The sequence below is a fragment of the Candoia aspera genome, chromosome 3 (assembly GCF_035149785.1).
Source record: "Candoia aspera isolate rCanAsp1 chromosome 3, rCanAsp1.hap2, whole genome shotgun sequence".
Taxonomy (NCBI): Eukaryota; Metazoa; Chordata; class Lepidosauria; order Squamata; family Boidae; genus Candoia; species Candoia aspera.
This window is the reverse complement of record NC_086155.1, coordinates 101976280-101993072: the sequence shown is the minus strand read 5'-3', so window position 1 is coordinate 101993072 and position 16793 is coordinate 101976280. Positions and strand designations below refer to the sequence as shown.

Here is a 16793-nt window from a genome sequence, read left to right as displayed (position 1 = left end):
TGCAGAGGGAAGAAGAGGTGGTGTGAAATGTACATTTCCAGCTCTCCAGTACCATATAGACCCTTCTTAGTTCTCACCCACTGGACCTACCTACTGTCTTCCGTCTAACAAGAAACAGCCACTGGTCAGATTTACACACTAATAAGCCTGTTCATAAGCCCCTCTGCCATACATAAGGTCACAATAAACTAGATGAACGTGACCGATATACAAAAATGTTTACTATTTATACCAGATTCAGACCTCTGTGGATATGCAAAGCCTAGATAGATAGATATATAGACACTGTGGATGGGTGGGTGGATGGATGGATGGATGGGTGGATGGAAAGATAGATACAGATAGATCAGAGAGACAGCGACAGGGACAGAGAGAGAAACAGACACACACACAGAGAGACAGAGAGATTACGCAGGAGCAACCAATTATAATTTCTGAGAACATTTTCTCTGCTGCACACCTATTTTTTTTTAAAGATTCCTTAAAGTAAAGGTGGAAAATGGGAAGCTATCATGCTGCAAAGCAAACCATCAACCTTTAGGATTGTCTTTTGAGTGGCTGCTGCTCAGAGCTTTGTTTTTCTATCTATGGAGGGGAAAAAAGCCAAAGGTAAACTGAGATACTTACCTTACATGCTAAGGGACTAGATGAGAGCTTGGGGAGCTTTCTGGTAAATGACTGGTCATAGCATTCATGTCATAATTAGGAAAGTTCCCCATGGCAGCTATTTTGCAAGGCGGCCAACAATGTTTAATTTGAAATGAGCCATCCATCCTGCCCAGGCTTAGCATAAAAGCTGGCCACTAATTAGATTTACTCTGCTGTGTTTCATCTTAATCCCAAATAAGGGAATCTCTTTCCCAGGAGACTGGACGTTTGTCCTTTAAAAAAAAATAATTACCTAGGCAAAAACCATTTTAGGTGACTCTACATGACTCTCTAAATTATTCCAGTATAGCAGCAGTAGTAGCACAGCTTTGCAAGTGTACATCTTGACATTAATGTTAAAATGAGATTGTAAAATCAGTGGTAGTTCATGCATACAACATTAGGGAAGTTAGAAAACAAATCAAGCCATGTTGGTCCTTATAAAAAAAAATCCAAAGTTCAAAGTTTGTTATATGTTAAAGAAATATTAAAATTAAAAGCTTGCTTGTAATTTTGTGCTTTTTCCCTAACCAGATGCTTTTCATATAGGCCTCTTTACCCTTGCATATTTTATCTGCTGTTATGCATAAAATCTTATTCACACAAGTAATACTTCTCTGGATGTTGTTCGACTTTCCACTTTTCCATGAAATAAAATTCCATGGATAGCAACACTGTGGTATAGATTGACCAGAGCTTGTCTTGTCTGATATCTGCAGACCATATGAAACTCTATGAATATGCAGTTGCTCTTTCTTAACAGCTGCATTTCAACCAGTGTAGATTTTCTCAGATAAATGCATTCTCCATTAACTAAGAAAAGGGGAAAGGAAGGACCAGCTTATCTTTTTATAAAGCTGCTTCATATTTACAGGGTATTTATGTTCATCTATTGGTGGTATAGACATGCAGCTTTGTGACATTTTCCAATAGGTATTTCAACCCACTTATAGGAATTAATGCTAGAAATAACTTCTCCATTAGAGAGCTAGTTTGGTGTAATGGTTAAGGCACTCAGGCTAGAAACCAGGAGACAGTGAGTTCTAGTCCTGCCTTAGCCATGAAGCCAGCTGGGTGACCTTGGGCCAGTCACTCCCTCAGCCATAGGAAGGAGGCAATGGCAAATCATGCTGAAATCTTGCCAAGAAAACTTCAGGGACTTGACCAGGCAGTCGGCAGGAGTCAACACTGACTTAAAGGCACCAAAAACAAACAAATTAAAAAAAAAAGTCTCCAAGCTATAAAAGTAACTCGTATTTTTGACCAAATGCACAAAATCAGCCATCCCCATGATGGGATTAATAAGTGGGGTTTTTCCTATTGCCTATTTAGAAATATACAGTATGTTACCCATCTATGTGCCCAAGAGCCCAAGCTCATTAAAAGGCACTCTTTATCAGTCCTGGCCCCTTCCCATTTCAGGAATAAGGAGTTGGTTTCAAATTATCTGAAGAGTCCTGAACTTATTATTTATATAGTTGTCTAGTTGTCTAGTTGTCTAGTGCTGTGGTTTCCAACCTGTATCTGAAGTTGCACCACTCTGTCAAAGAACCTGGCTGCTGCCCTCAGAATGACCATCACTTTTTCCAAGGACATGTATATATTTACATACATTGTTGTTATTTACAGTAGGTTTTAAAGATTTTGTTTCATGGACTTACCTGTATCTCACCTAGATTATTTCCAAGTCTAACATGTGGTCCATGAACCATCAGTTGAGAACCTCTTGTAGTATATGTACATAACTTAGAATGATTGTATTTTTATGTTAATTTCTTCCATACCTTCAACTAGGGATCAACCTGCCAATTTATAATTGCTCTCAGATCCCCACCCAAAGTTGCACCCATGTTGTAATTGCTAATGTGTAAGACAGAGAAAGTTGTTGAACACAAGGGAAATAACTGTATGAACAGTATTAATTACATTTAATTAAATGTAAATTAAATGTAGTGTTGTGGTAGCTTCATCCACCTTTGGGAATGAAAGACTAAATGCATCTTCAGCCTGCCAAATGAAGCACATTACGCACAATGAAGCCTTATCAGTCTTTCAAATCAGAATTTCTAGTTGACCAAGTATTCTAAGCCAATGGATGTCCATATTACATCTGACTTGTGATCTGCAATGAATCATATATTCTGCATATTCTCTTTCAAAGCAGTGATAAAATAACACCAGGATTTCTTCATATGGACCACTGAGACATTTTCTTGTCATTTTTCAGTGTTTTTGAAAAGTATTTTGTGAAGATTAGGGGGATAGTTGCCCATAAGAGCTAGTTTGGTCCAGTGGTTAAGGCAAGGGGCTAGGAACCAGGAGACTGGGAGTTCTAGACCCGCCTTAGGCGTGAAAGCCAGCTGGGTGACCCTGGGCCAGTCCCTCTCTCTCGGTTCAACCCACCTCACAGGGTTGCTGTTGTGGGGAAAATAGGAGGAGGAAGGAGTATTTGGTATGTTCGCCGCCTTGAGTTATTTATAAAAATAATAAAGGCCGGATAGAAAATAAATAAAATAAATATTAGAAATTTTAATTCTGGAGGAGAAAGAAGGATCTGTGCACAAGTCAGGCTGTAACAGCTAAACACTGCCCAGACTTTAATAATTTTCTGCAGTTGTTCTTGGCAAACCAAAAGCATGAGATGATTTGAGAGAAAATTTTAAAGAAACTGTACAAATTGGACAACTTCCTTTATTTTTTTTAATGCATGTTTTGTTGTTGTTTATTTGTTTAGTCGCTTCCGACTCTTCGTGACTTCATGGACCAGCCCACACCAGAACTTCCTGTCGGTCGTCAACACCCCCAGCTCCCCCAGGGACAAGTCCGTCACCTCTAGAATATCATCCATCCATCTTGCCCTTGGTCGGCCCCTCTTCCTTTTGCCTTCCACTCTCCCTAGCATCAGCATCTTCTCCAGGGTATCCTGTCTTCTTATTATGTGGCCAAAGTATTTCAGTTTTGCCTTTAATATCATTCCCTCAAGTGAGCAGTCTGGCTTTATTTCCTGGAGGATGGACTGGTTGGATCTTCTTGCAGTCCAAGGCATTCTCAGAATTTTCCTCCAACACCACAGTTCCAAAGCATTGATCTTCCTTCTCTCAGCCTTCCTTATGGTCCAGCTCTCGCAGCCATATGTTACTACGGGGAACACCATTGCTTTAACTATGCGGACCTTTGTTGTCAGTGTGATGTCTCTGCTCGTAACTATTTTATCGAGATTTGTCATTGCTCTTCTCCCAAGGATTAAGCGTCTTCTGAGTTCCTGACTGCAGTCAGCATCTGCAGTAATCTTTGCACCTAGAAATACAAAGTCTTTCACGCTTCTACATTTTCTCCCTCTATTTGCCAGTTCTCAATCAAGCTGGTTGCCATAATCTTGGTTTTTTTGAGGTTTAGCTGCAAGCCAGCTTTTGCACTTTCTTCTTTCACCTTCATCATAAGGCTCCTCAGTTCCTCTTCGCTTTCAGCCATCAAAGTGGTATCATCTGCATATCTGAGATTGTTAATGTTTCTTCCAGCAATTTTATCTCCAGCCTTGGATTCCTCAAGCCCAGCATGTCGCATGATGTGTTCTGCGTACAAGCTGAATAGGTAGGGTGAGAGTATACAGCCCTGCTGTACTCCTTTCCCAATCTTAAACCAGTCTGTTCCGTGGTCTGTTCTTACTGTTGCTACTTGGTCGTTATACAGATTCCTCAGGAGGCAGACAAGATGACTTGGTATTCCCATACCACTAAGAACTTGCCACAATTTGTTATGGTCCACACAGTCAAAGGCTTTAGAATAGTCAATAAAACAGAAATAGATGTTTTTCTGAAACTCCCTGGCTTTTTCCATTATCCAGCGGATATTGGCAATTTGGTCCCTAGTTCCTCTGCCTTTTCTAAACCCAGCTTGTACATCTGGCAATTCTCGCTCCATGAATTGCTGAAGTCTACCTTGCAGGATCTTGAGCATTACCTTACTGGCATGTGAAATGAGTGCCACTGTTCGATAGTTTGAACGTTCTTTAGTGTTTCCCTTTTTTGGTATGGGGATATTTTTTCCAATCTGATGGCCATTCTTGTGTTTTCCAAATTTGCTGGCATATAGCATGCATTACCTTGACAGCATCATCTCGCAAGATTTTGAACAGTTCAGCTGGGATGCTGTCGTCTCCTGCTGCCTTGTTATTAGCAATGCTTCTTAAGGCCCATTCAACCTCACTCTTCAGGATGTCTGGCTCTAGCTCACTGACCACACCGTCAAAGCTATCCCCGATATTGTTATCCTTCCTATACAGGTCTTCCGTATCTTCTTGCCACCTTTTCTTGATCTCTTCTTCTTCTGTTAGGTCCTTGCCATCTTTGTTTTTGATCATACCCATTTTTGCCTGGAATTTACCTCCGATGTTTCTAATTTTCTGGAAGAGGTCTCTTGTCCTTCCTATTCTATTGTCTTCTTCCACTTCGCACATTGCTTGTTTAAAAATAATTCCTTCTCTCTTCCGGCTAACCTCTGGAATTTTGCATTTAATTGGGCATATCTCCCCCTATCGCTGTTGCCTCTTGCTTTCCTTTTTTCTTGGGCTACTTCTAGTGTCTCAGCAGACAGCCGTTTTGCCTTCTCGGTTTTCTCTTTCTTTGGGATGTATTTTGTTGCCGCCTCCTGAACAATGTTGTGGACTTCTGTCCAGAGTTCTTCCGGGACCCTATCTACTAAGTCCAGTCCATTAAATTGATTCTTCACCTCCACTGCATATTCCTTAGAAATATTAGTGAGCTGATATCTAGCTGATCTGTGGGTCTTCCCTAATCTCTTTAGTCTGATCCTAAATTGTGCAAGAAGAGGTTCGTGAGTCAGCTCCAGGTCTTGTTTTTACCCACTGTATAGATGTCCACCACCTTTGGCTGCAAAGGATGTAGTCAATCCGGTTTCGGTGTTGTCCATCTGGGGAAGTCCATGTATAAAGCCGTCTCTTAGGTTGTTGGAAGAGAGTGTTTGTTATGCACATTGAGTTGTCTTGGCAAAATTCTATCAGCCTATGTCCTGCTTCGTTTTGTTCACCCAGGCCATGCTTACCTGTAATTCCAGGTGTCATTTGACTGCCCACCTTAGCATTCCAGTCTCCCGTGATGAAAATAACATCTCTTTTAGGTGTGTTGTCCAGTAGGTGCTGCAGATCCTCATAGAACTGCTCTACTTCAGCTTCTTCAGCATCTGTGGTTGGGGCGTATATTTGGATCACTGTGATGTTAGATGGCTTGCCCTGAATTCAAATTGAGATCATTCTATCATTGTTTGGATTGTATCCAAGCACTGCTTTAGCCACTTTACGATTAATTATGAAGGCTACTCCATTTCTTCTGTGGTCCTCTTGTCCACAGTAGTAGATCCGGTGGTCATTTGATGTGAAGTGGCCCATTCCAGTCCATTTCAGTTCACTGACACCCAGAATGTCTATCTTTAATCTTGACATCTCACCAATAACCACATCCAATTTGCCCTGGCTCATAGGTCTTACATTCCAGGTTCCAATGGTGTGCTGATCCTTAGAACATCGGATTTGCCATTCACCACCAGCACTGTCGGCCGCTAACCGTCCTTTCGGCTTTGAGCTAGCTGCGTCATCACGTCTGGGGCTAGTTGAACTCATCCTCTGTTCCTCCCCAGTAGCATTTTGACCATCTTCTGAGCTGGGGGTCTCATCTTCCGATGGTATACCGACATATCTCTGGTTGTACTGATCCTTTTAGTTTTCACGGCAAGAATACTGGGGTGGGTTGCCATTACCTTCCCCAGGGATCGCATTTAGTCTGACCTCTGTCATGACCTTCCCGTCTTGGGTGGCCCTTCACGGTTTAGCTCATGGCATCACTGAGGTGCTCAAGCTCCAGCACAAGGTAATGATCCTTTGCTGAAGTTAATGCATGTTACCCACTCCCATTTGTAGCTCTATGTGGCTTACAAATTTTTGTAGACACATTCGTTTAAATGTCTTATTTTGTGAAACAATGTAATAGTAATCTTGTTTTCCATTATATGAGGCCGCATAACTACAGTATGGTATCTGTGCGAATCAATATACTTCCAGATAGTTTGACTGATGCCTATCTGACTCCGTGTTCCACTTCTACTTGACACCTTGATTTAAACATTTTAAATTGGAAGCCAGCATAGTGCACAGCACGAGCCTCAGTCATTATTTTTAGTTTCTAAAATGCCACTGAGCCCCACAAATGCCTAAAAGCACTATTAGAAAATAAAGTGGTCAGTGGTTGCAGCCCAATACTCTGTTTAGATAATGTGTCAATGACTCAGAAAAAGGAGAAAGGTAAACTGGAAATGAGATACCCCTGCAGGAATAGAAGGACCAATACATGAGTACTTTGTGACTGGCCATGAGAAACCCACCTTCTATGATAGCTATTTAGTATGCCCACTGAGGTCCTTGCCTTATCACATAGGGAGTAAGCTTAACTGAAAACAGTAGGACTAACGTCCAGTAAAACATGCTTAGACTTGTTCTGGAATGACATGTTTTTTATTCTTTTCTTATCTGCATAAGGAAAAACTTGTTCTTCTGTCGTTTACACCTTGCAAGATCTTTATTCTCTTTTCATGGGGGCTCAATGAGCAGAGCTATGCAGCAATCTGCATTCAAGCAGCGAAATTTGATTTGCAGCATAGGTGAGCAGGCACCAAGCATATGTTGGGAACATTTTAAAACCCTGGCATTTTCTGGCTCTGCAACTCCTGTACAATCTCAGGAAGGATGCACATTATTTAAAGTGTCCCTTGTAAGTGCTATGTGCTTGACTACTCACACTGAATCACATTTTGCTCTCCGAACCTGCATTACTGCAAACCCCTATCACTTATTACTCTCTTCCATCTATAAGTATATATTAGTAACAGACAACAAAACTACACTGAAAATATTTAACAGTGACCATTTTATTATTTTTCATTTTACAAAAAAAAGCAGATATAAAAATGAGCAAAATCTTCATAATTCCTTACCAATTTTGTGATACAAAATTGGCATCAAATGTACATGAAATATACTAGTTAGTTTTGCTCCAAAGTCACATTCAACTTGCTTTCACTCTGGAATGCTCTACATCTTTTAGGAAATTCATGCTTTACTGTTGTTACTTTTTTCTCCCTGATCAACATCATCTTAATACAACACGGAACATGACCATATTAAGAGCAAAATTCAGTACCTGAATACTGATCAAGGAATGTCTGCATTTTCAGATAAAACTATATATTAAATTGCTAGTGGGACAATACCAACTTAGCATCCCTGTGTGACATTTCTCCCACTGCTCCCATATAACATGTAGAATCTGTTGTCCCACATTCTGATATCATGACAAATTTTTTGCTCACTGCAACTTTTATGTCTTGCTATGGAGGCAGGAAAACACAGTATCAGAGGATGGTGCAAGAGGTAACTTAAGTTAGAGACTGAGGGAAAATCTCAACCCAGAGAGAAGTTCTTTGGCAGCAGCCCCAGTCAGGTGAAATGTGTAGTTTTGCCCTAACACTCCTCTACACTTACTACATTATCAAGAGGCCACTGTTAAGCTGAGCAACCCCCAAATGCCCTGTTCCTTTCTTTAAATAACTCATCACAAAGGCAGTAACTGTAATGATGGGTTGCATTCGATTGTTATAAAATCATTTACACAACAACGCATAAACCTTTCCACAGACCTTTGCCAAGTGGTGTAAGTTTTAGCATTTGACTAAAAAATGCAAGGTCCTGGGTTTTTTTTTTCAATTTTAAGTGGTCCCACCTGCAACAGTTTACATGGAATGCTGCCTGACTAGCTAGGGAATTTAAAACACTGACCTCAATCCCCACCATCTGCTCAGAAGATCTATCTGAAGAGGGAAAGGCAGTGTCTTGTCACGATTTTCTGAAAATGTAAATCCAATGCAAAAACTTGCATTTGTTATTAAAATGCTTTGTGGTTATCTTCTTAAAAACAAAATTTCATTTCTCTATTTATCCAACATTTAACAAAAAAAAGTTTGATATGTCTATTAAGCCACAGATATGAAAAAGCGAAAAGGCAAGCCGAGAGAGACAGAAGCTACCCACAGGGCAGTGATGCCAATTGGTTTTTTTGGTCTTGTACCAGCATTTCCCACACCCATGGCAGAAGGGTTTTTTTCGCTGGACTTAAACGGTTTTCCTGGCAGTTAAGACACGGACAATGGAACCTACACCTCCAGCAGCAAGAGCCTGCAAAAAAGAAAAACAACCATACACGTGGAATAAGAACTCTATAGAAGACAAATGTAATTATGGATATTTATGAAATGTTTAATGCAGACACTTCAAAGAGGTTTAGAAAAGTGGAAATATCAGCAGTCCACACAAGGAATATAGTATCATACTGGCGAGGGGTGGGGAGAGATACACAGCTCCACAAACAACAGCTTGCATTACAACATAAATCACTGGCAGAATTGTGCTCCCTTTGCTTATATCCTCAGCTAAATCTCTTGTTTCAATGTATATTGTCTTAGTTCATTGTATAAATTGCTAATTGGAGGAAAGCCAGCAACATTTAGAGAGCACAGAACATGCTCAATGGCTTAACTGAAAAGTTTATTTTACTTTCTCTAGATCACAATTCCTGCCACTTTTATGCAAGTCATTCTTAATGTCCTCTGAATGAATCAGATACTTTTTACAACTGGGAGAGGCACTTCCATCCTCCTTGAATTCCTCCCTCCTTCATTTTCTAAAAGCTGAAAAATATCTGTAACAATTTAACATTTTTTACATGCTTTTTCATCGGTAATCTCCTAGGATTGTTCTTGTTTATAAATTATTTTTCTAACTTATGTATAATTTTATATTTTTAAAGCTCTTCAACCCTTATGTATATTTCTTGTTGAAGCTCTGGGCACCTGTCTTTTTCATTCTCCTATATGACTTTTCCAGCTATATCCTTTGGGTATCTGTGGCTCTTCCTTTTTCCTCCCCCCCACCTTTTAAAAAAAATACGCTTTAGAGAAATCCAAAATAACAGAACTCATGCTTTAAGGCATGACAACATGTTCATGTGAGGACTTAAAAACAATGAGCCGAAACAAATCCTGTCTCCGACCTCACATATTAAATCTCTGATTTTCCAGTGTTGAATAGGAGTCTTTCTACATGTTTGCTTAAACACAAATTAAAGCCTTAATATAATCAGAACAACTTTATTTAATATATTTATTCCAGGTCAAAGAGAGGCTTTTACTCTTCTTCAAGCAAATATAAGATGTCCCTTCTCTCTCATAAAAGGGTAGGAATTGTGATGGTGAGAATGGAGGTATTGATGGCAGGGCTTGCGTGGATAACTATGTTCCCTCACCAGTTTTTTATAGCTAATATGAACAAGCTGAAAATTTATATAGACTTACCAACTCAAGAAAGTAGTTTAGGGGGTCATTAATAAGAATAAAGAAATCTGTCATCTCTATTAACTTACCTTTTCATGCCACTGCAGCAAGACAGCACTGCTGTTGTCAGATGGACTTTCAAAACCTTTGTAGATATATTTCATTAATAGATCAACACCATTTTTATCCAAAGATTGCACTGCTTTTTCAATATCATTAGCTTTGAAAGAGATGAGCACCTTCAGGACAATGCTTTCTGCACGATCCTGGAGACAGAAGGAAAGAGTCACAGAAAAGGCACCATGAGCCAAAAATGAGTGTGTCTGGAGATACAGATTACAAGCCAGTACACATTTACTTGAACTTAAGTCCCACTGAATTCAGATTTATTTCTACATAGAAATCCATTAAACTATACTATTAATGTTTATCCCAAAATATATAATTGTGGAAATTCAACAAACAGCAAGTTACCACATTTGGCTTACTAATGCAGAAATAACTAATATTTCAGATTCATTCAAGGCTATGTTATATTACTGTTAGACTTCTGATCATGATGTGTGGGTGGATGGAAGAAGAGTTAAAGGTAGTCCATGGCATATTAAGCCATAACACAAAGGCCAATGCAATAATCTATTCTCATAAAAACAGTTTAATAATATTCAATAAGATTAATATTTCTGATTTATTTCTTTTTGTCTTTCAAACAAAACTTCTATGCACTAGGTATTACTATTTTGTTAGGTATCCATATTATTTATATTTTATTATAGTTTATATTTTATTGTTTATTATTATTGGATTTATATTGACATTGTATTTTAAATTTTGTTTCTGTAAACTGCCCAGAGTTCCTTCCTCCTTTGGAGGAGGGGGGAGATGGGTGGTAATAAAATTAGACAAATAAATAAATAAATTTAATTTCAATATATATTTTAATTAATTTTTGAGTACCATTCTGGCTAAATATGTCCTTGTATCTATAACTTGCTGATTCCTGGATTATGTGTATGGCCTGTAACTCACACTGAAGTCAATGATATACACTTTAACTAAGTACATATAGGATAGTAGTAGGGAATCTCATGCTCACAGGCTGCATCCAGACCACAGAGGCCCTTCTTTAAAAAAGATGAGCCTTGCAGCAAGAATTGGAAAGCAGTTCTTCCCTACTTCTTGTACTGAGAAACTCTTCTGGCCAAGAAAAGGCAGTGAAAAGTGCAAGAACATTCATTATTTCCAAACTGGATGCATATATTTATCATGCAGTAACTTCACTGCACTTGGCTATGACCCGTTAGACATATTTTTAATGTGCTATTATTATAAATCATTATGATGCCCAAAATGTGCATATTCCCACTGCAAGTATTGTCAGCAACATCACCTACACTTCTGTAATTCTAGGAAAACCAGACATTCACTGCAAAGTTATCAGTGCCACCCAAATCAGCAAGACTATGACCCTTCTACACGTCAGTATCAGTTTCCAAAGCCAGGAGTTAGAAAGTTTTTTTTTAATGTAACAAAGTCAACTTAGATTATTATTAAATACAGAATTTCAACACGCAATTAAGAAACAACAGACAAATGAGAAACTATATCTGCTATCTGTTCATGATGATTTTTTTTTTAATGGTCATGTCTAATATTAAATTCCAGATTCAGGTAGACTTACTGAGTATTAAATCTGCTTGTTATTCTGTTTCCTCTTAAATTAAGGCTGTGAACACAAGTCAACCCTGTGTTCCTTAGAAGTATTAGGAAACAATTCTGAACTGCTGGAATGGGCTATAATGACTATTATGTAGTTTAAAAAAATATCCAGTTACCATACCTTTACAGCTTGACTCTTTGTATTAATTGGAGGATTCTTCAGAGCTGCCTGTAAGGCTGCCATCATGTTTCCTGTGAAGCGCAGTTAAGGCAATCTTGCTAGGCTTTAGAATCAATTTTAACTAATAATAATATAATACATTTCAAGTATTAAAAGTGCTTCAGGCATACAGTATTAACTGAAATTCTTGTAAAAGCAATGCAGGTAAGTGATAATATGGGTTTTCCAGAAAATGGAAAATCCCCTGTCCCCTGCACAAATTATGCTAATTTCCTAGAAAACATTACCATCTCGCATCACTAAAGTCAGGCCAGTATTACGCTGTTAGCAATCCTGAACTGCATTTTTCTTTGGTGGAAAGGCAGAAGATAAATCTAACACATTATTTTACTATTATATTTATTATTAACAACTTCATGTTGCAGAGGAGACAGAAATGAGGCTGAGAGTACAGTAGCTTGCCAAATACTGTTTTGTGAATTTGTGGCTTTCACTTCAAATCTTACTTGATAGTTCTGGAAAGTGCCCTCCTAGGGCCCATTGTAAAAGCGGCATTATGTTATTGTCATACTTAGGTAAGTGTTCCCTGAACAATGGAACACACAACAGTATATTACTTAGATGTCAAAACAAATTTTAGCTGCTTTCAAACACTACACAGTATGAGTTTTTAATTTAAAGTCCACAATGCAACAAGATCCTTAGGACCAGAACTAGCAAAATACCATTTTGCTACTATTTATACTAGAACTGCAACTTAGCCAGCTATTACACACACAGAACATGCTGATATTGGAATATATTTTGCTCCAATACCTATTATTATTTACACTTATGAAGCCATGGGATATACCCAATCATAAGAAATGTTACTCGTATGATTAAAAAATTAGCCTTAACAAGCAAAGAAAAACAACTCTATACAAGAGATACAAGAAATGGGAACCAAAATTTTCAATTAAGATTATCAATGGGCTCTATTCCTACATATGTTTAAAATTTCAAATATCTGTTGTGGTATTAAGCAGTACTGTAGATGCAACTGTTTCTATAAAAAGAAAGTCCCTGCAGAAGTCATATACTTCCTTTTCTGAGAAAAGGAAATGGGGAGACTATAACACTCAAGATTCCTTCCTCCTTCTTCATCACATTAAATCTATTAAATGTGTGCAAAAGTAAGCTCCAAAAAAGGTAGTCTTAAAATCCCAATTTAATAATCTGAGATCAGGCTTGAACATCCATGTCACGTTATATTAAGCAATTAATTTTTTTCTCAAGTATTATGGAAACTTATTAGAAGATGGAAAGCAAAATTCCACCTCAGAGCTTTATACAAACATCAACATTATTTAATAATGTGGATACTTCTAAGTAACAGAATTTTCCATTTTAAAGTCAAGAATCAAGCATTACTTTCTTTATCCCAGCACTTCTTGGGAGTATTCTAGGAACAACCCACAAAACCTAATCTGAATTACTGCAGCTTCATTCACACTAAAATTGTAGCCAAGACAGACACCATGGTCTGAAGCACAGTAACAGCTTTTTCAACTTTCTTTCTATACCTTTCCTTCTTCTCTGAAAATATTATGATGAACCAAAACGTTTGCAGACTATTGAGTTGGGTTAAATAATGAACTGTTCCACCTAGACGCAATGTCTTACAGGCAATATGCAGAATATCAACAAGGCTTTCTAGTTCTCAAGCTACTAATAACAAGAAAAACGATGGCTTGGTGTACCATTTAAATTCAAAGCTCCAAGCAGCAATCCTTGCTCTATTAATTCAGCAGCCCCATCCATATTGCAATTTAGAAGGGGTGAGGCAGGGACCGAATGAACTTTTCAAAATCATTTACTTAGGTTAAATAAGGAACTCTTTAAAAAAAACAAACCACCACCATAGCAAGTATATCGGGACAACCGCAGTTGGGTTGCAAATATGCGGACGGCCCCTAGAGGGCAGTAAAGACCGAGACGTCTCTGTGCTTCTTTGCTGCCCTCTAGAGGTCGTACAGATGGGGCGGTGGGGAGGCAGATACGGTCGCTGTAACCCAGGAAGACCTATTGTCAGTGCCGGACGGAGCGGCACTCGCAGTCCGCGTTCACCCTCCTGCTTCCTGGCGGGGACCCCACCAAGAATGACCTGCCCCGGCGGCCCGCTCCCTCCCTCCGCCGAGGCAGCGAAAGGATATTGCCTCAGGCACGAGTCCACCTCGCCCTCGTCCGGCCCGACCTGCCCGTCCCCGCCGTCCTCCTCGTCCACGAACTTGTTCTCGTCATACTCGTCCACATCGACGCGGCGGAAGCGCGCGGAGGAGACCGTGTGCTTCGCCATCCCCGCGTCCACCTCAGTCCGGCAAAGGAAGCAGCACCCAGCACCCTCCCTCCCAAGGCGGCGGCGGGCGGCGGCGGCGGCGGCCGGAAGGAGGAAGTAGCGGAACCACCGACACCGGTACTACGCATGCGTCACCCCCGCCTGGGTCGTTTCTCGCCCTGTACGGCGAGCGGAGAACGGAAGTTAGGATGCGCTTGTGCCGTCTCCTGTTATCCAATCTTCGCGTCGTGTGCTACTAGATTTTTATTTCTTAGTTTTCTTTGTCAGGGAGGCAATTACGCAGGTGCACTACCGCCTCGACTGCTTTGGGTTGTGGGTGTTCTGGATGCGCATGCGGAGAGCAGCCTATTCAATCCCACCCCGATACCCTGTGGGCCGGCTACGTGGCGCATGCGCAGAATTTATGGACGAGGTCGTGGGTGTTCGTGTCTGCCTAGTGCAATGGAAGGGGGGAGGTTGGCCCGTTTCCATAGAAACGGGCTGTGGGAGAGATTTAGGTCTGCCGTGGTTAATTGGAGTAGAAGCGTAGCTTGCTGCTTAGCGGTGTTCCTGGTGGCCCTGGAAGAAATGTCAGTGCAGAGGAAGAAATCTTTTTTCCCACTTTTGACGAAAATTGGATTGAGTGGTCGAGCGACAGGGTCTGCTATAAAGATAGACTTTAGATAGCCAGATGTGGTCTCTCTTCAATTCAAGCCTCAGGTTATTTTTCCTCGAATATCCCCCTCCCCTCTAATATTGGCAAGAAGTTACAGCTCTTCATATTGCTTGGGTTCACACGCAGTGCTAAGTCATGGTTTGTTTTAGCCCGTTTGTTACTATAGTGACTGAGTTCATATTTTGTGCTCAGCCATATGTGAAATAATGACTTAACTTAATGTGCAATCAAACTGTGGTTAGTAAGGGATGGTTTAGAACATTAAGCTGTTATTAATAATATTAAGCTGTTATTAAGCTGTTTAGTGAAAGATGGTGAAAAAGAGCTGATTCTTTGTATGGAGAAAAGAAGGCTGACCTTGTAATAGGAAGTCAGTCTCCTTGACTGAAGTTTACAGAATGCCTTGTTCCCTCTGTCTTTGTAACAGCATTATTTGGTGTTATGTATCCTATCTGGGGGCGGAAGTTACCTCACAAGGATCCCCCCCCCAATTTATTTATTTCTCAAATTTATATAGCTGCCTGTCTCACAGACATGACTCTGGATGGTGTACAATAAAATAACCAGTTAAATATAAAACAACAACTAAAAACAATTTAAACACAAATCTAAATAAGACCGTGGGAGAATGGACCAGTATCCTGCTCACAGTATAACCATCAACGCTGTTCATATATTAAATATTAAAAAAAAACTGATGTACTGTGCTTACATATCAGCACATACCAAATAAAAATACGTAATACTAATCTAATATATTTGTATGTCCAGAGGGAGACATAATCAGCAGAGGCTAGAGCATAAATGAGTCTGGATTGCTCCATGATATGTGAGGGCAAGAGGGCAGTGAAGAGCCAGAGCCATAGAAACCGCACCTTTTCAAAATTTCAAACACATCAAAGACATAGTACAGGGCATCCCAATGGAGGTGGTGCATGTGACATTTGGAGCTGTGATCCTGGTGGTAATGCAGGTTGGGAAGCTGGGACTCTTGGCAGAACCTGGGCTGTGTCTGAGGGAAGCAGCAGAACTTTGCTCAGCACAAAAGTTTTCCTTGGCACAGAGGAACCTCTTGTCCACATCTTTTCTAAGCATCTAGTGACCTCTGTATCTCAGGAAGCTGGGAACAAGCCAGTTTTCCCATAGTGGTCTTGAAGAACAAAAACATTGAAATCGTCCAAACTCTGCAGGAGGTAATTCGCCAGGGTCAAGTGTGGGAAAATCCACAAGAAGTAGCATTGAAACTCTTTAAGCATTTATAATAAGCCTTTTAATATGTTTTTTCATGGATGGCCACTTTAAGTTCAATGGCAGGGTGTCCTGTTGAAATGTTCTCCCTCTATTTTTTTTGTTATTGCCATAAAATATGTAAATTTATATGCCTTTCTCACCAAATCCTTGTTTGGAATCTGACATTTAAAAAAGGAACAGCAAAAATATGTAGTGATTTAAGGGGATTAACAAATAAATTAAAGTTAATAGAACAAATAAGTAAATAAATTGGGGGTGTAGGATTTTGTATGATTTATGAACATAGGTATTTCCTCCTATTTAAATTACTGGTTCACCTCTTTCTAAATTAGCATGACTTAAATGATTTAGCAAATTAAAAATAAAAATACTGTAAAGTAATTTACTCCCAGCTATTCATTATAGTAGAAGTTTTTATGGGCTGGATTAAATTTAACCAGATGCCTACATATATACCATATTGCTAATATATTACATATGATTCCACCAATTCACATCTTAAGTTTTAAAAAGTTTTAAAACTATGAATAATATGTGCTTATGCATAAGAAAATGGAAAACAAAAACATGAATTGCTCTGTTCAATGCATTAGGGAAAGTCAGAAGAATTTACAGTCACAAACTTAAGGGTGGCATGATTGCTGGCTTCATTGGAATTTTGTTTATTA

At 39.5% G+C, this 16793-nt stretch overlaps 1 protein-coding gene across 1 annotated transcript; it reads right to left on the bottom strand.

Moving 5' to 3' along the window:
* Positions 1-7564: 7564 nt before the first annotated feature.
* ARPC5 (actin related protein 2/3 complex subunit 5) lies at positions 7565-14305 on the bottom strand. Its single transcript, XM_063298435.1, has 4 exons — positions 14077-14305; positions 11882-11954; positions 10131-10307; positions 7565-8887 (listed from the first exon to the last, which is right to left on the bottom strand). The coding sequence occupies exons 1-4, from the start codon at positions 14217-14219 to the stop codon at positions 8825-8827; spliced, it is 456 nt and encodes a 151-aa protein (XP_063154505.1). The 5' UTR covers positions 14220-14305; the 3' UTR covers positions 7565-8824.
* Positions 14306-16793: the final 2488 nt, after the last annotated feature.

Bases quoted from the DNA above. Each gene is read 5' to 3' on its own strand.
- ARPC5 (XM_063298435.1), bottom strand. From the start codon at position 14,219: ATGGCGAAGCACACGGTCTCCTCCGCGCGCTTCCGCCGCGTCGATGTG. The intron at 11,955-14,076 runs ATATCCTTTCGC...ACTGCGCTTCAC, and splicing joins GTGGACTCGTGCCTGAGGCA to AGGAAACATGATGGCAGCCT. The intron at 10,308-11,881 runs GTATGGTAACTG...TTCTGTCTCCAG, and splicing joins CAAAGAGTCAAGCTGTAAAG to GATCGTGCAGAAAGCATTGT.